The sequence below is a fragment of the Larimichthys crocea genome, chromosome III (assembly GCF_000972845.2).
Source record: "Larimichthys crocea isolate SSNF chromosome III, L_crocea_2.0, whole genome shotgun sequence".
Lineage (NCBI taxonomy): Eukaryota > Metazoa > Chordata > Actinopteri > Sciaenidae > Larimichthys > Larimichthys crocea.
In genome coordinates, this window is record NC_040013.1 from 31,972,023 (window position 1) to 31,991,882 (window position 19,860).

General features: G+C 39.5%; 2 protein-coding genes across 2 annotated transcripts; both read right to left on the reverse strand.

Moving 5' to 3' along the window:
• Positions 1-500: 500 nt before the first annotated feature.
• On the reverse strand, positions 501-2,243 carry foxd5 (forkhead box D5). Its single transcript, XM_010733003.3, has one exon. The coding sequence runs from the start codon at positions 1,800-1,802 to the stop codon at positions 729-731; it is 1,074 nt and encodes a 357-aa protein (XP_010731305.3). The 5' UTR covers positions 1,803-2,243; the 3' UTR covers positions 501-728.
• Positions 2,244-3,381: 1,138 nt separating this feature from the next.
• cbwd (COBW domain containing) lies at positions 3,382-18,250 on the reverse strand. Its single transcript, XM_019259869.2, has 16 exons — positions 18,142-18,250; positions 17,723-17,882; positions 16,899-16,985; positions 16,161-16,257; positions 15,817-15,908; positions 13,728-13,787; positions 13,171-13,208; positions 11,481-11,527; positions 10,658-10,744; positions 9,837-9,881; positions 9,162-9,218; positions 6,824-6,875; positions 5,120-5,188; positions 4,937-5,002; positions 4,672-4,798; positions 3,382-3,993 (listed from the first exon to the last, which is right to left on the reverse strand). Exons 2-16 carry the CDS (start codon positions 17,835-17,837, stop codon positions 3,920-3,922), a joined length of 1,113 nt encoding a protein of 370 aa, XP_019115414.2. The 5' UTR covers positions 17,838-17,882; positions 18,142-18,250; the 3' UTR covers positions 3,382-3,919.
• Positions 18,251-19,860: the final 1,610 nt, after the last annotated feature.

Below are 19,860 nucleotides of genomic sequence, written 5' to 3' on the forward strand. Positions count from 1 at the left end.
TGAAAAAACATTTTCAAATCTCTGAGCTGCTTTGAGATTAATCACACTTAATATCTAGCAAAAGAACCTCCTGGTTTTATTTGTGAAAAAAAAAACCTAAATTAAAGGAATTTACTCACAGAACACACAGAATAGTGTGAGGAGGCAATCTTATATAGCCTCATGCTTTATGAGAAACTTATGGCAGCTATAGGGCATGTGTGTGTGTGAGAGAGAGAATATATCTGACCTTGAGGACATTGAAGGCTGAAAAAATTGACTGAATAATTTTTATAGTGTGAACATGTGAATTTGCCAGAGAATTAATGTGAATTAAACTTTCCACAGGTTGCCGAGACACCAGATGTGTCAACTCAAAATAACACAGTATTACACTACATAGCATAGGAAAACAAGTATTGATATCAGTTTTACTAACTGCAAATTACTGCTTTAAAAAAACACAAGAAAATTATTGAAAAACAAGCATGAGTTATTTTAGAGACATTTATTTTGACACATTAATAACAAAAAGACATTCATCAACAAGGAGGGTCTCCACTGCAGCAGTGTTCACAAATATATTACCACTCATCTTATTTACATTGATTTCTGACATAAAGACATAACTTTGAATGTCAACACATAAATATCATGCAATTAAAACATTTCTTTAAGAAATGAGCTACACCAACGTGTCTTCACATCACACATACGGACTCTAGAAAGTTTCTCATGACTAAACGGCTTCAGCAGTGAGTGTAGGAGAGTCTGAGATGTTCATTTAATAAAGGAGTAGTGTTCAGCATGGCAGGGGGGCAGAACGGAGTCCTGGGAGCCTGCAGGAGCGTCGGAACCAAACAGGCAGCGGGGCCTGACATGAGATGACCGTACCCAAGGGTGCTGTGGCGATTCTGCTGTGGATTTAGGTTCTTTTCACTGATGGGAGAGGGTTTGCTCATGATGCTGTCAATGCTGAAAGAGCACTTTGCCTGCGGGCCAGGCTTTGGCTTTGGCTCAACGGATTCTGTTGCGCAAAGCTGCGCTCTGAAGTCTTTAGGCCCACTGCACTTCCCGTGACTGTTCAGAGTTTGTGGTATGAGGTGATAGGGAGAGGGGGGCATCATGATGCCCTCCTGCAGAGGCATGTACCGGATAGGAGCAGCAGGCGGTGGGCTAACCTGGCCCTGTACGCAATATGGTTGCCCGTACGGCCGGTAGCAATTCAAGTTGGAATAAAACATAAGTCCGTCTTTGCCCAGCTCGGGGTGGTTTCTCTTGAAGCGCTTCCTTCGTCGGAGGAAGCTTCCGTTGTCGAACATGTCCTCTGAGGCAGGATCCAGAGACCAGTAGTTACCTTTGCCTGGGTTTCCAGGCTCCCTCGGGATCTTGATGAAACAGTCGTTGAGGGACAGGTTGTGCCTGATGGAGTTCTGCCAGGCGGGAAACTTGTCTCTGTAGTAGGGAAACTTGTTGCTGATAAAATCACAGATGCCACTGAGCGTCAGCTTCTTCAGCGGGCTCTGCAGGATGGCCATGGTGATGAGGGCAATGTAGGAGTAGGGAGGCTTTACCGAGCTGCTCTGGGCTTTCCTGGACGGCGGTGCGTCTGCACAGAAACTGTTCTCGCTCTCCCCCGAGGAGTCATGCTCTGAAGAGTCAAATTCAGCACCAGATTCTGCTGAGGAGCCGGGGTCCGTGGAGCACTCATTTCGATATAAGCGCCCGTGGGTTGGCTCATCCTCGCCCACTATGTCAATCTCATCCTCGTCTAGAGGTAGAGCAGCATGTTGTGAAGCTTCAAATTCACTGGAGAGAGTCATAGTCACACGCAGGATATTCAAAAACGCGTAAAAAAATCAACTGTATCAAAGAGACATCAATGGTTCGCCGTGCGTAAAAACCAAAAGGCCCTTACTGGTGCGTAAAAGCGCATCTACAGTCTAGTTGTCCTTTAGCCTTGTGTACTGACTGTTTGCTGTGTAATGAAAGCTGGGGCTTTATATGCTGAGAGGCTGCTGCCCTGAAGGCCAGTCCCATTAACCCTCTGGGCCTATCAGAGTAGCCCCTCACCGCGGGGAGCCAGAGAAGGCAAGCACACAGGGGAGGGGGGGTCTTGGGGAGACCTGAAGTGCGCACGGCCTCACGGGTGTAGGTTTATAATTTGTTGTATTCGGTATTTGAGCAAAAGAGTTTATGCATTTTAGTCCCTCTGCCAAATATTTAGATGATGCCAGCACATAGTACATGAAATAAAACAGAATCTTCAACATTTTATAAAAAGTTTACACATCTTTTGCATTGATGAGTTTAGGTTTTACGCATTGCCAGTCACTACATTGTTATTTTGGCTCATCACCTTCTACACCCCTGTTGCATAAACACATTCACAATGGTTGCTGTGCGCCCTATGTCTGATGTGGACATACTACCAAAAGTAAATGTATAAAGTTTAATCTTGATATTTTAATCATCCGATATTACAAATCATGCAGAAGCTCAGTAGGTGGCGGGATATTCTTGGGAATTTTAACACCACGCCTAGCCCGTGATACGAAACAAAGTGTTTTCCCCTTCCATCCCCCGCGGGTTCGTTTAGTTTGCCACCTCTGGATGCCCGCGGGTGGTGTGACCATGAAAATGGCCGTGGTAGGACTTCCCGCAGCCAGCAGTGAAAAGAGGTAATAGTCGCCTTAACGAGGCCATCAGCATCAGAATCGAGTAGGAAACGGCTCAACTGCACGGTGCGCCCTGGGCTGTAGGGCTCAGCTCGGCTTTACGACCGGGATGAATAAGCAGAGCCATCCTCAAAGCAAACCGGTCCAACAGCGGATATGTGTTCAAACTGCGCTGCCAAACTATCTCCATTGCAAATGACCAAGTTGGGAAAACTCCACCTATTTTGTCACCTGATTGTGCCTACTGTGTACGTGACTGTGTGAGAGATCGTTCTCACATGACTGTACCAATGAAGGTAACAGTAGTATTACAAGCATAAACTTGGAATTACAACTGTCACTAGTGAAAAGCTGAAAACATAGAAGGAATCAGCCAGTTTAGATGTTGGATGAGTACGGTTTTTAAGTTTCACAACTTAAGTTTCATAAGAATGCCATGAAACTTAAGTTGTGAAACTTTACCTACAATGTTTGACTGAAACACACTTTATTATAATGATGGACCACTGATTGGATGTAAAAGTTAAAAACTCTTTGTATGTGTTTCATAACAGTAAAAGCTGAGATGTTAACACTCTTGGAGGCATTTCTCACACTTTGTTGAGTAACATAGTGAACTTACCACTTTAACACAAAGGCACTTTGTCTTAGTTGTTATGTTAATAGCATGCTGGTGTCTGGCATTTTTAAGTAATGGTTAAAAACATTATTTTCCAACAGAGCAGTCATAAGTTTCAGAAAAAAAACACTTTAATTTTAAATAATTAAACAAAACAAAACAGGATGTTAAAAGAAAGCAACATAAGTGAGGCTACCTCATTTACATATTACCACACTTGATACATTATGTGCATCATTTTTGCAACTTCTAACACCACTTTGGTTCCCAACCTTCAAAAATAGCAGATTTTACAAAGTCATCTTTATACAAAATACAATGTATTGTTTAAATTTCTTGACATTTGTAGCGTCTTTGTGTCTGCACACATTTTAGAGTTCAGGAGAAGTTTCCAGGGTGACACACAGTATTTTCTTCAGCCACTACTGCAACACAAACACTCTTTGATAATTTAGCCTTTAAAACAGGCAGTGATTGAAACTACTGTTATTGATCACTACTTTAGTACTGATCAACTTTCCTTAACCATCCGCTGACATACCTCATGTTCTTGTAGGAAAGTCCCAGATTTATGGATGGCCAAAGCCACAAGTTTTGCTCCTGACTCAACAGTTTTTAATGCAAAGGACAGAGGAGCTTGTGGCTAATTTTTCTTAGCTCCTTGCACCACTGCAGAAATGAACTGTTCCTGCAGAATGTCCTTGTCCAGGTTTCTACCTGCAGAACAAAAAGAGACAAATGTGAGCATTAACACAGCACAGCTACACAGGTATGTGTTATGTATTATAGTGGACAGTGGTTCTCAAGGTCAGGAGCAGCTCTGTAGTCATGATTTCATTACAACATGCTGAAAAACTGGGCAACCCTTTATTTCACTGGTCTGCTACATCCTATAAGTAAGTACTACTAGTAGTATTTTCTAAATACTTACAAGAAATTTCTATGGAACAAACATGGTATGTTATTTATGGAGACAAAGTTATGGCACTGTATTTCACAGTTTAGTCAGCTGTGTTGCTTTCCAGAGAATCTCCCTTAAAAGAAAAGCTCAACTGAACCAAAGGAAATATTCATTTCTGACCCATATTATTACAGAAATCTCGGAAACTCCCTTTTCTTCCATTGTATGCTTTAATGTTAACAGATTTGGGTGTATTCTCCAAATAATCTGTATCAAATTCCATAATGTATAAAAAACGTTTTGGTACTACCTTCATTAAGCATCAGTACATATTTTATACTTTCAAAATGAAAGAAAGATTCTCAAAAAGAGACATTTTGAGCAGTTTTATGCAATTCAGTGAGCTGTCTGCCTTTACAGTTGTGTGAAAAAAAAATTTGTGTTACGAGTCAGATGTGAAAGATATGTGTGTGTGTGTGTGTGTGTGTCTTCACCTATAAAGACCAGTCGGTTGATCCGCCGGTTCTCCTCCCAAAGCTGTGGAGTCTCATTCAGTTCATACAGCTCGTGGACCCCCTGCAGCATCATTTGGTGGGCTTTACCTGCAAATGATACTATTCCCTGAAAACACACGTCACAAGTCACTAGTGACACATTAACCGACACTGAATGGAGCATTTGGAACTGATTAATACAGATAATAAAGTGGCTTTTATTGATCACCGCTGCCACTGGGGTGACTATTGTGCTCTGCTGTACCTTCAACCGAATGACAGTCATGGGTTGCCCTTCTTTGTTTTTGAACATCTTTTCCCATAGCAGATCCTGAAACAGTATAAAACGGGTGTTTGCTTTGCAAAGGACCGTATTGTGTTAGAGCTAATTAGTAATGGCAACGGGGATTAAAAACCGGAGGGACTGAATGATGCAGAGCGAGTGTACCTGAATGAAGACATTCAAGGCATCTTCAGGGAGATCTCCAGCCACTTCAAACGTCACAGTTAAAATAGTCTGAGGATGATAATAATAAAGTATGGAAGAGTTATCGATATGTACATCTAATTAAAACATTTTGCAGTTTGAGTTTAACTCACTGAAATAGAGAAAAATGACACTTGAAATGAGAAAACCCATTGTGCCATGGTGAAAGAAGTTCTCAGATCTTTTTACTTCATTGTGCCATGGTGAAAGAAGTTCTCAGATCTTTTTACTTAGATTATTATTCTTGATTCATTAACATGTAAACAGCACTTATTGTTGTCAAGGTGGAGCTAATATTTAAGAACTGTACTGTCAGGTGAATGCATATTTAAAACTACTGACCATATTTTTTTATCGGGTACATCACAGTATATTTCTGTAGTATATTTATATAACAGGTTGTTATTAAGACTTACAGTACTGATGACATTTAATTCAAATATATATTTTCAGCTCACTGAAACCAGAAAAGTCATTATGAACATTAAACTAAAGAAGTGTTTTTTTACGCCCCGGCTGATGGCTTTGTCAATGACTGTGTCAAAAACCACAACTCCACTCGGCACCTGAAACCCGTTAACGGCACCCCTCTTCATCCCCCCCCTCACTCTTCTTCACACACACACACACACACACACACACACACACACACACACACACACACACACACACACACACACACACACACACACACACACACACACACACACACACCTCTCTATACTTCCTTACAGCATTAAAAGGGCACTTTGTAGATATTTGGGGGTTTTGTGTTGAAGTGTTAAGGTTACACACTTCCTTGTCATTTGGTATAACAACAGAAAAACAGCATTCTCATTTACATGAAAAGAGCAACGTGGGGAAGAGGAGGGGGGGCGGGGGTCTGAGGGATGGCAGAGCTTCATGCGGGAAAGGGAACCCGGAGAAAACGGACAACAATGCCGTTATTTACCCACACAAACAACCCTCATCTCTCCTCATCCTGTGATAAAAGATCATGGGTGTAAAGCACAAAGAAACACAAGATGAGGCCTAATGGCCTGCATCTTATCTGATGAAAGCATCGAGAGACATGAGATGAAACTAATAACTAAATATTTTTAATCATTTACATCTTCAATGAAAAAACATGGATTTAACTGATGTTTGGGTATTGGAAATAAACTCTATATTTAAGTGGTACAGTAGGGGTTTCCCATTCATATCCGTTATTCAGTTGCTAATTAGATGGTGAAACCCTGAATGCTACAACTGTATGCTACATTTTATGACATCTGGATTCAGTTCAAACAGCTGTAAAGCCACAACACTGGTCTCTGGTCAGTCTAGCCAACAGTGTGCCCAGTCTACTTAATGTTTATGCTGCTGTGTATGACCGAGAACGGGTCTATTTGTAGTGTAACAAGAAAACATCAAAAGCCTCGAGTTGATCGCAACACAAAAACCAAAGCGGGGAGGGAGTTTTCACTACAGTGTCACAGCCTGAGGGATTGCGAGGCACAATGTTAGCCTGAGGAGAATGCATCCCTTTATCTTGTAGGAAATGATGTGTTGAAATAAATTAGCAAACAAAACAAGGAAAACTACAAGAGAGGCACACAGGGGTAAGTACTGGCAGATAACGAATAAAAGAATAAATGAGACAAAAGAGTGCACAGACAATACCTTGTCAAGATGTGGTCTTGTGGATTTCACGAGTTGGAGCTTCTCTGCTAGGCTTTCAGAGGAGAGAAATAATTAAACATTATAGATTTTTTTTCAGATTCATCCAACATGATAAACTCATTTCCACTTAAAAAAGGTCTCACAGGGTAACCATGACGCATTCCCCACTAGAATTAAATTCAGTTATATCACATTTTATTTTAAAATCATTTTACTGATAAAAAAATGATATAAATGCTTTTGACAGCTGTACTCCATCATGGCTTTTTCTGCACACAATGTCATGACGGACTGACCAGAGATACAACTTACAATTTGATTCCATTTTCATAATATCTGGAGCTGCTTTTAGTGTGTCAGTGTTGAAATAATAAACACAAAAACATTATTTTGTGTATTTAATTTGAATATTACTATTTTAAATGGTCTCTATTCTGGCTGCTGACCTTTGGGTGTATTTGAGGTTCTTGTTAGTCTCATTAAGTTACTGTTTTGGATTAGTTATTTTATGGTATTAGAGAACAACGGCATGGCTGTTTCATAACTTCTGCTACATAACTTCAGCCTCTAATATTTTTTCTTTTACTTCTTCCTGACTCTAAACCCTTTAAACAAGTGGGAAAGTTCTTTTTATTTTTAAATGAGCTGCTAGAAATACAGGACGTATGCAACCGGTGACGAGGTTTCACAAGTGGATCTTTTGGGCTCACAAGGCAAAAAGATTTAAGGTGCCATCTAGGATGAAATGTTTTAAATTGTAATTGATATTTCATAATTGCACCTCATTTTAATTCTGATATTGTGGCATATTTTGTGTTTTCTATCTAATGTAATTTTACTATAAATGATTTAAATTAGTGCAAAATAATAATAAAAAAGACTTTTTTAGCCATTTGAAGCAAAAAATCTTTCTCTTTTGTCCTTGCCGAGATGGGACTAAAGTTTTTAGCTTTGTGTTCGGTCTCGCAGTATACCATGCTGTATCAGTGCTTAATGACAACTCTGAATGGACTTGTGAAAACTTTAGAAATGGCAATTAAATCCTACAAAACACCCACCAACACCCCCAAACAAACTACAGCCCTTGTTCTCTCCATCAGACCTCCTCATCCTCCCCCCTTCTCCCTGACCTCACAAGGAGGCTAAATGTTGTGTCCAGCAGCTTGAGCCCCGCGTGCTGTTAGTACCACACAGGCGGAGCGGTAGGGGGCCGCTTCAAACAGCCAGCGTGGGATCCAGGGGAGGAGGGGCCTGGACTCTCAAAGGCAGGGGGAAAGGAGCTATCTGTTGGGACAAGGGGGACTCCTCAGGAGCCAGTGGACACACACAGTTCTAATCCTCTGCAGCTGGTCTCAGAGACACTGACTGAGGACATGTAAGAGAGCTTTAACACCGCGACCTGTTTCATTCACATGAAAGGATGAACACTGACTCTATTCATGAGAATGACATTCTACAGGGGATACAATATGATGACCACCCTGCGGTGTAAACAGGGGGATGCTCAATAAAAGAGTCTGTTAATTAGAGAGAAACACGGTGAGCAACAGTATCAAAGACCGCTGGGTGCACAGTTCAGACAGACTAGCTACAAAAGTCCCTCAATGCAGTCAAAATAAGTTCTTGATATTTCACTGTATATACAGGAACATTGTAACATTGTAACAGTCGATATTACCAGCAGACACATTGGTATCAGCGGCATGTCGACTGATAAATAACAATAAATGGCAGATATGTTCAAGGTCGCCATTACATAATTTGCCCACTAGAGATCACGGAGAAGTTTTTTTTCCTCACATTTTTGGAAAAAAGGAAACAATATCAGGTGAGATATAATTGCAAAACATGATAAAACTCTATTTTAAAAGTCTGTTTCCTGACAATGCGATGGTGCATTCACTACCTTTACTAAACGTAGTCATCTTTTAACCAATAGCTAAAATACATGCACATATTTACTCTAGTTTTCATTTGTGGAGTTGTGTTTACAGCCCGTGTCAGTAAGTGATAGTTTCTTACCTCTTTTCCACAGAACAGATTAGACTATAGTTTAAAAGAATACAGTTTTTGCCTTGAAACATGTTGTAATTAGTAAAATGTTATAATATGTGCACAGACAAGTTTATGTTTCAACTCTAAGGTGTCTCGCTTGGTAAATATCTTGGTCACAATTCTTCAGGGATCCTTAAACTTTTTTATGTGACCAACCGTCAAATATTAATAATAGTAGTAGCTTAAAAATAAAGTACATTTCTTCTCATTTATATACTGCTTTTTATTTGTGAATGAATGCATTTTGTGTACATGAAACTTAAATGTGACAAAATCAACTCACTTTGCTCCGTCCTTACTGTCAAAGGAATGCAGATCCAACACTTCAGACAGATCCACCCTGTGGAAGATGATTGTTTTACATTTCTCACTTACTTTACTGAAACTCTAGCAAACACCACAGTGCTCATTAATCATGCAAGAAATCTCAGCTTTTGCCACAAGTTAGCCTAAACTAACTAGTGAGGGTGACCGGGTGAACTGGCTGGGGCTGTTTTACCGATTAACCCCTCGCTGCACTGTGTCTTTCATCTGTTCACCCTGGTCTGAACTCTGCAGGGGGGGTAGCAAAGCATATCCAAAACACACCCAAACCTTTGATACACACTGTTTGTGTTAGCCAGATGCTACCTGGGTCCAATAACATACTAACACATAGGGTGCACAGATACACACATATTTGCACGTACACACATTCACACATATGCAACCAAGAAGATCCAGGGTCAAAGAGCAAAGACTTGTGGGTAACCGGACACTATTGAAGGTTTGGTGTTTACTCAGGGTGCAGCAGTTTGTGTATGTATATCTGTGTTTGGGGGGTTGTCTCGAACAATGTCAGACCTGAACAGCTTCATCTTTGATATAAAGATCTGAGCAGGAGCAGCACGTGGAGTTCATCTGCTACAGAGGGAACATGGTACAAAGCTGAAAGCTACATGTACAAAAGGGATCATACCTTGACTTCTGGGTTTCTAGAATCTTGACAAGACCGTTTATAGACCTGAAGTGAGAGAAAAAAAAGAATAATACTTATATTACTTTGATAGGGGACAAAATAGAGACTCATTCCTTCTAATATATCCCCCTACAACTGTGTTTTGTATTTTTTTTTGTCCTAATAAAGGATGCCAAATTTCAATAAAGTGCTTAATATTTAAGGATGCCATATAAAATTATTTTGCCATTTAGTCAGAGCGGGTACCATATGGGTATATATATATATTTTTTCATCAAAAACATGCAACTCTATATGTATTGTTCTTGCAAAATCTCCTCCAGGGCTGACATAGGAATCATACAAGTATCTATACAGAATACTCAGAATCGCAGCCAGGAAGAAAATAACTAGAAATTGGCTAAAACCCTCATCCATCAGTCCAAAGATGAAAAGAAACAATACAAGAAATCTCAGCGATGGAGAGAATAACATATAGGGTTAGAAGACAAAAGATACTGGAATAAGTGGATGAGAAATTAGGTTATCAATACATTTATGACATTTCTCACACTAAAAAAAATAAACAAATGTATAGAGGCAGCTCTTCTCCCCTTTTTATGTGGATGTAGCTACATCTGTTTGGATGCATGACTGTATACATGTTTAATACATTTATAGTTCTAATTTGATTCTCTTTCTTTTTGTTTGTGTCGCTGGGTGCATAGAATACAAAATAAATGGCAATATTTGAATATATTAAACATTTTGTGGTGGTTTTATTGTAAAATCTGAAAAAAATAAGAAGAATATAGAATAAAGTAAAAGTATGTGAAACTGACCGGACTGCGTCTCGGATTTGAGTGAGTTCCTCCTCATTGACCAGGTCTGTCTTGTTGATTATGGTGAGGTCAGCAACAGCAATCTGTCTAAAACACATTAAATGCACATGATGTTTATTTGGCGAGTGACGGACTTTGCACAAAACCAACAACAGAGACAGAAAATTGCACCAAAAGTGTCACAAAATCCAGATCAACACTAAACCAGCTACATCATGATCCTTTTTTCGGAAAACTCTCCTTTACCAACATGAGCATGTGTGTGAGTTTTCGTGGGTGGCAGCGGGCAATACATGCCAAACTCAAATGGGAACCGAGCTCTGTTTAGCTTGGAGGTGAAAACACAAACAAAGACCAAGAATGCAAAGGGTCATGCAACTGTTCTTTCTTCATCAGCGTATTTGCTCAACAACAACAACAACCACCACACAGCTGCCGGAAGAGACAAACAGAGAGACGCCCAGGGAGACAGACAGGCGGGTGGCAAGACTATGGTCAACAGCATGTTATGGAGGCCTAGCGTGCTGGTTTGTTTAGCCTTAAGAAAACAGTTTGGCATTTTGGGAAACACACTAATTTGCTTTCTTTTTAAAAAGGTACCACCAGCAGTCGGTTAACTTGGAAAACAGCGAGCCTTGCTCGGTCCAAAGGTGACAAAACCCACCAAGAAGCACCTGTAAAACTCAACAATTAACATTAACATCTTGAATGTTTAATCCATTAAACAAAAACAAGCAGAAAATGTTAGAATGGTGTCTGTAAGACAGCAAATAGGTGTATTTCCCAAAGTATTCATTTAAAACCAGCTATGGTTACAGCATACCTTGCTGCTTCATTGACGAGTCCATCTGCTTTTTCCTCTGTTAGTTGCTGCAGGAAGCAAAAGAGACAGTGGACATAACTTACACATGCAACCGGAAAATGAAAGGAGAAAAAAAGGGATTTAAAAGTGCAAAATTGAACTTGCATTGGATTCCCAACTTAAAACACATGCCTGAAAAAATAATAAAATATCAGCAAATGTTTGCAACAGCCGACAGGAAATGTGACAGATAAACCGGCAAAAAGAAAATCCTGTATTTCATCTTTGTGAGCTAAGCGACTTTCTCACATGAAACCACAGGAGATCGCTCTTCATTTTTGGTTTGTGTCGGCGTGCCTACACTGAGGATGCAGCCTTTTCCAAAACAGTTCAATATGTAATAACAGACAGAGCAGGAAGTGTTAATCTGGATCCTGACCCCCGAGTGTCAATTTGACATTACTCTGTCACTGCGTGCACCACCGCTTCATTTCCGAAGGAATGAATGACAAAAATGTATTAAAAAAAACTTAATAGAATGGCTGCTTGCTGCTTTTTATTCGACAACCTTTGTACCGTTAGACAAAGGCCTTTCAGAGGGTGTGAGGGCCAAGGGCTAAAGTTAACTTGAAACCCCCCCAGACAGATGGGTATTTTATGGGACAGATGAGGGGGGGATGCAGGTGAGCGGATGTGACAGTCCTATTACAATGCTCACATCTCTGATATCAATTACTCCTTCACTATCAGTTACCCTCTCCTTCTTTCGGTCATTCTTTCCTTCATCTTTGCCTCTCTCCAATGAGAAGACAGAGAGGCAGCCTAACCATGAAATGTGTCACCTCACTGAGCTTGACACCTTCAAATTAGAGCCCATTATCCAGGTGTCACTTGCCCTGTTCCTTTTAAATACCGCAGGGAGGGCAGGATGTGTGTGTGTTGGGGGTTTTACGAACAATCTCACAAGTTTTCCAGCTTCTTTTGTAAAGTCACAAAAAGTACAATTTATTTAGTAATTGCTGAGAGGCAAATACTGCTGATGCTTTAAAGTTGGATTATAGTTGCAACTAATGGTGATTTTTTTAATGCTGAATCGTTTTGTTGTTTCATTACGTTTTTTTTAAATACTGGATTTATCAAACAATCAATTTTCAAAAATGTCAAAAAATAATAATAATAATAGAAAAAAATTAACAACTTTATAGTGCTTGTTTTGTTCAGCCAACAGTCCAGAATTGTATTTATATATTTTATTCTGATGTGTCTTTTACTTAAGATATTATTTCTTATTTCTGCATACAAAACATACAAAAATCTTGTTAAATATGATGTTTATACAAGTACAGCTGAAAAGATGAGTTAATCAATTGATCGTTTCATGATTCCAGATTCAAATATGTGAGAACTTTCTGCTTTTCTTTTAAGTTTATTTTGTTTTTAATTATTTTGCAGTTTGGACTGTGTGTTCTGTGCGGCAGAAGAGTCACTTTGGGATCTGGGTAAATGTGATTTAATTACTTCCAGTGTTCAGAATTTTGACAAGTTAACGGTGAAAACAATCAGCAGATTAATCCATAATAAAAATAATCATTACAAAACTGTTACAAATAAGCTTCATGTTAGCCAAGTGAAATGCGGTTTCACATGAATGTCTTAGATTAATTTCAGCAATCAATATGACATTTTCTATAAATAAAGTTTTAACACATACCTGCAGTCCGTACTTGGCGTCGATGACGGTGACAATGCCTACATGTTGAACAAAGTAATAATGATCAAATGCCACATCTTGTGCATGTTCTCTTCTGAATTGCAGTCGCCTTTTGGCGTTTTGTCCGTTTGTCTAAATCACTTTCTCTGAGTTTTCTGAAGTACACTTTTGGTCTACTAGCCTGTCACAACAGAGCAGACAGCTGAGTATTTAGGGTGAGGAGCGAGACGCCATTCATGCGCGCGCACACACACACACACACACACACACACACACACACACACCAGTAAAACAGATACACAAGCAAGAAAATATGTTGTCTCTACAAACAAAACAGGCAACATTTGGGCAAGTTAGAAAGAAATGTCTCTTTAAAATTGCACTTCAGTATCTATCAGTATGATGTTTTTAAACAGCAGCATCACAGTGTTTCATTCCTCTTACAGGTCAGACCAGTGATTTCTTTGACACGCTAGAAAAACAGATTAAGACTATTCACACCACCAGTGTCATTACATGATGGACAAAGACACACCGCATCATTACAAACATCTCACCATCCAAATAGATGTCACTGCCGAGCTCTGCGTCGACCCAGAACATGGAGGCCACAGCTCCTGCCAGAGGATATGAACTGGTATGTCAGACTGTTAAGTGCACACTTGCATACAGATCCAAAGTTTTCTAATTGTTAAACAGGAAACAGAGGCCATATTCTTTATTTTTTTTTTCTCCATCAGGCATTCAAAATTATAAATACAGCTAAACATAAAAATGCAGTCCCCTTGCATGTTACACAAGAATTAATGTGATTTACCAATTTACACATATTTTGCATTGCTTACATGTTTCTACAGTTATACAGTATAAAATAGTATTTAAATGAATAATTGTTTTCATTATGGATTAAACACAGAGGTGCTTTTTCAATTTATAATTCAGTCTATAAAATATATCTTAAAAAAAAGAAGGTACAAGTTAACATGTTCAAACGACTTGTTTTGTGAGGCCAACGATCATTTCTTTATAAGGAACATGGTTAACAGATTATCAAACTTGTTGTATTTTAATTTCTGTCAATAAATGAATAATTTCAGCATTAAGTTAATGAAATGAAGTTTTTATGTTGGAGTTAGTATGCAGGATGCACTTTTTTCCAGAAACCCTGCATACACTGTTCTCAGGCTGAGTTCTGTGGAGCAGATAAAACCAATATCAGAAGCTTTCAATTGTTTATCTCCTGCTGGTACATTTGGTTTGTTTCCATTTTCTTGTGCACGTGATTATTACAAGACCCTATGTTCTCATGCCAGCCACAGCTTGTTCACATAATGCACTTTTGTCAAACTGCCAAGCGAGAATAAGAAAGCATTGTAAATATTTGATGGGTGCGTAATGAAAACACTGTTTTTGAGTGGCATGTTTCACATAACTCATCCAAACCTCTCCTCTGAACAGAAGAGGAGAATCCCCTGGGAGCCTGTATGATTGACAGCACTGCCAGGGCCAATGACAGACCTGTCCCAGTCGATAAAAAGCCTGTCTCAGCCAATGACGTGCCAGAGGAGCGAGGACAGCCCTAGTCTGAGTGTGCTCTGTTGATTCTGTCTGCGAAGCCAAGTGGTGTGTGTCCGCCCATGCCGCTTTACCTCCTGACACCTGTCACTTAGCGACACACCCCAGTTGTCACAGCGCTCGCCTTGTAATGGCCTAATATTGATTTCCTGATTCAAAGCTGAGAGACGAACGAGCAGCTAGGTTTTTTTCTATTTTGGGGCTGATGGATGGTTGCTCCCGTTACAGCAAAACAAGACTAGTCCCTCAGAGTTAGAAAATGTTGAACTTCTGATGTGGGCTTCAGAAAGAAATCTGCAAGCGTTTAACAATTATTTACACGCATAAAACAAAAAGGGGTGTTTTGGCATTGTATGATTCCCGAAATATTGTGTCAGGAATGCTAAACTGTTCTGAGGAACATAAAAAAGACAGAAAAGTTATTTACTTATCAACAGCAGAGTCCAGATTGGTCAAATTATTGGTTTGTATAAGCTATGTTTTGTTTATGGTTGTGTCTATACATTCAGTCTAGTTTGTCCCCCTGTAGACCTGTCTGCTTGATTCCAGATAGTGGCACAAGAACACCGAATGCTGCTGGCAGCAGGATTTTGAAGGAGATCCCAACTCTCAAAGGTCTTTGTTGGCAATGTGATGCAAGGATTTGAAAACCAGTGTCAGTACTTATTTCATTTCTGTCTACTACACTGTCACTACCAGCCGTTTGCAGAAGTTGGTCAGCTTTACGTGATATTTTCTTGCTCTTCAGTGGTGTTGGCACCTTTCAGAAGTTGCATAATCATAACAATATAATGCAACAGCAAGCTATTTTAATGATATGTCAAAGCTGTAAGATAACCAGTAATGATGATATCAGTTTGATAATTTGGTAATTGTTTGTTTTTTTGAGTGTGTGTGGTCTGTAACAACCAGGTCCTCTCTCTGCCTCCAGCCCACCCACACACACACTCACTCACTACAAACCTCCTAGCACCCAAGGCCAGAGGTTGAAACAAACAACTGTTCAATTAACAATCAAACATGATTCATAAGATAACTGATCTTATGTTCTATTTGCAAAATGTGTGATACCTGGATCAGCAAGTCCTGTTGTTTCTAACAGGATGTAGTCAAACTTTCCTTTCTTCTCCATCAGGTTCTCGATGGCTTTGAGACCATTGTCCCTGAAAAATAAAGACATTAATCATTAACAATGGCACATGCAGAACAACATGCTGTCTTGTAAATCCAGGTAACACCAGACATACTTATACCTCAGTGAAAATGAACATAAAACGTTATTACTCTCATAACCACAGTACATACATGTACATAAAAAGTGGAGAATTATCTTTTTATTATCTTTTCTTAAGTTAAAACCTTTCATTTCTGTTTTTTTAATTGTAAAACTAATGGGCTGTAGTTATTCTACATACTTGACAGAGCAACAGAGGCAGCCATTTCTCAGTTCCAGCCACTCCTCATAAAGCTCTCCTGCATGGCTCACTGCGAGGGACTTCTCAAGGGCGCTGCCTGCAGGTGGAGGACGAGAAAGGAAGAATCAATCAGAATAAGATCAGCTCATGAAGAGTGAGCAATTTCTACCAGAGATATATTTAGCAAGATGCATACAGATTCTAAAAAGCCAAATATAAGATTTTTTATTTTTATTTAGTCTGACATTTTCTGTCTGTTTTACAATCCTATTTCAAACTGAATAGATAACGACTGTACCTGTACGATGACATGTGACAGTTGAATGAGGCCAAACAAGCTCATTCAACATAAATGTAATGATACTTTATGACACATAAAGTAATGATACTGTAAAAAAAACAAGTCTGATGCAAATATAACACAGGTTGCAAAGCACTCAGCATTGCGGGCGACTTCACCCACCCCTCACACTGCTTCTTCAGTCTCCTGCCCCCTGGGAGGAGGATGAGGAGCCTCCGGGCCAGAACCAGCAGACTGAGAGACAGTTAGTCACCAAGTTGACTTGTAGCAGAGTTTATAGACTTAAATGGTCTTTCAGTTCTTGGTAAAGTTATTACTCTGCTGCTCTCTTGTGGAACACTGAGGGAATAACACCCATCCATAACAAACAGCATTAAGTTTCTATGACATAATACAACTAATTTTTAATTTCTCTGAAAGAAAATTGATCAGTTTACCCTCTCCGAATTCATTGAGTATGACAGCGATCCGCTTGTTGTGTTGCTCTGTTAAGATATAGTTCAGGAGTGTGGTCTTTCCAGCACCTATCAACAAACAAAAACATTAAAGGTTATAAGTAAAAAGCAAAATGATCATTAGGTGCAGAATTAGTGGTTGCCGATTTAATAATAATAATAATAATAATATAATAATAATACATTTTATTTAAAAGTGCTTTTCAAGGTACTCAAAGACACTTTACAAAGAAGAACATCAAATCATCAAAACAATATAAGATAGTACACTTTAAACATTAGACATTAAAAGCAATTTTAAAAAGGTGTGTTTTTGTCAGAGATTTGAAGGTGGGCAGGTCAGTACAGTCATGGATGTGTTTGGGGAGAGGGCTCCAGAGGGAGGGGGCAGCTGCAGAGAAGGCTCTGCCGCCCCAGGTTCGGTGCTTGGTCCTAGATGGAGGAGTCGGGAGGTTTGCATCAGATGAACGGAGGCTGCAGGATGGATTGTGGCGATGGAGCAAGTCAGTGAGGTAGGAAGGGGCCTGGTTATGGAGGGCTTTGTGTGTGAGGAGGAGGATTTTGAACTGGGAGCCAGTGGAGTTTCTGGAGGACTGGAGTGATGTGATCACGGGTGTGGGTGAGCAGACGAGCAGCAGAGTTTTGGATGTACTGTAGTTTTTAAAAAAGACTTTCCCAATGATGTAAAACAACCTGTAATAAATGAGTGTTGTTGTTGTTGTTGTTGTTGTTGTTGTGAGTATGGACTGACACCATAATCTCCTTTATAAGCTCATTAACGCTGTGGGTAACACACAGTCTCTCACCGAGGTAGCCTGTGATGATGGTGACAGGGATCTGATCTGCAGGAGGACCAGATGCGGTGTCGATGGGAACCAACTCCGGGCAATCATCGTCCTCCTCTATCATCATGCCATCCATAGCAGGGATAATATCTGTTAATAACTTTGTCAAAGAAGGACGGATCTGCACAGAAACACTGTGAATAAACAAAATAAAGAGAAGATGTATAAGTTAGTTTTATATAGCACACCATGCACGTCAAACAGCTTTAAAATAACACATTAGATTCAATGAATGACATGAACTTCCTGTAGTGACAGTGTGCATGCACGCAACATTTAGCACATTTAGCATTTATCCCCTCCTGATACCCGCACAACGCGCGACGACAGCAAAAACAAAACGGGCTTTCTCTGATTTACAAAGGCTGTCAACGAATTACCCGACTGTTCCCGCTGCAGGTGCAGATGTTTTAAAGTTTTCAGCAGAGAAATGTGTCCACCGCTGCTGCTGCTTTGTGTTTTGACAGCTTGCTGCACTGTAAAGGCTCCGTTCGTGTCCCGAAGCGGCGATTATTGGTTCCCCCCCTTTTCATTCACAGCAGTCAGAGCACATCTAAAATCTGCAGGAGGAGGGGGATATGGATTCAACGTTAGAGTTAACATATGAATTGATTATAGTCGAGTCGACATTTTAATGTTACAATAAATACACAAACATTTTTGTTTATTGGAGTTTCTAAGAGCCAAGACTCGTCTCGGTGTGATGACAAGCATCAGCCACAAGAGGGAGACAGAAACCACGCAAGGTGTTTCTGTAGGCTTTTATTATCACAGTACAATGATACATATAACCTAAACTATGTACTCAGTTTCTGCCATCTTATACTTAATACTTAAGCAAATTTAGTAAAATATATACATGCAAAATATGCACAAGTAGCAACAGCTCTTGGACAATTTCAGATTGTGGCATGTATGATAAAGTGTCTATCCCCTGAATGCAAACACACTAAGAAAAGAAAAACAAGCTCATTAATAATAATATCCATAGACTGTCATGTTAAAGAATAAAGATAGATCAGTGTACAGTGAGTGCAACCTCACTGCCTAATACAAAATGTTACAATATGTAAACTCAGATCAGTTGTAAACTGATTTTTCATGAATATTCCTATATATAACCTAATGCAAGCTTTTTTTTTATGTTGAAATAAAGATGTTAACCTGCTGCCTAGAAAACAGTGGAATGAAGGAATTAGGGGATGTTACAACTGAAACATAACTATTGCTCTCAACTGTTTGAATTTGCTTAATGAAACTAATAACATTACTGCTCTGTTGCGTTTAGGTGTCCCAATAAGACAGAGAGCCACACTGCCTCTAAAATCACTCCTACAATGCACTATACAGTATTTGCTGCATGTATTTGTTGCACACATGTATGTATGCACTGTACTGTACCCTCAAAAAGAACAAAAGTGCATTGTCCATAGCATGTACCTTTGACGTGCAAAAAGCTTTGAGTCTGGTATAGTGATCAAATTTATATTACATTGACATTTGGGCCACAAAATCAGACAAGCTATCCAATCGGAAATATTAAGAAATAAATTCTGCATCAAACCACACATCTGTTATTGATGGAAACCTTCACAACAGTGATGTTGTATTGTACTTTTATAAAGTTAAGAGACTTTCTAAAGACGTATTAAAAGAACCTTTATTTGACTGAAATTTGAATTGGAAATTTCTGATGCCCTCCAATGCAGAGCCATGAGAAAGCAGGTGGGATTGATCTCTCATAGAGAGAAAAAAGATCATTGTTTATGTTACTGCAGAGTGAAACTCAACAAGCAGAGAAGAGGTGATGTTGTTCGACGTCTCTAGCATCATTATTTCCTGTCCTACCGGCTTTAAACCACAACATTTGATTAAATTCCACTTGGTGAAATTTGGTCTGCATCATTATACCCTCCATGAATGTCTCTTCAACTCCACGCCCCAAGGTTGTAACCCAAGCTTTTAGTTAAAAATGTGTTTTCTCCCAAACTGGGATAACCTTAATGACATCACTTGGCTTATTTTTCTCACACGTCAGAGATTCGTGAACCATTCCTCATTCTGAATAAATGAACAGATAATAAAACAGAAAGGTCTCA

Bases quoted from the DNA above. Each gene is read 5' to 3' on its own strand.
- foxd5 (XM_010733003.3), bottom strand. From the start codon at position 1,802: ATGACTCTCTCCAGTGAATTTGAAGCTTCACAACATGCTGCTCTACCT.
- cbwd (XM_019259869.2), bottom strand. From the start codon at position 17,837: ATGGATGGCATGATGATAGAGGAGGACGATGATTGCCCGGAGTTGGTT. The intron at 16,258-16,898 runs GTAAACTGATCA...CTCCACCTGCAG, and splicing joins ACTCAATGAATTCGGAGAGG to GCAGCGCCCTTGAGAAGTCC. The intron at 10,745-11,480 runs GTATGCTGTAAC...AATGTGTTTTAG, and splicing joins CTCGTCAATGAAGCAGCAAG to ACAGATTGCTGTTGCTGACC.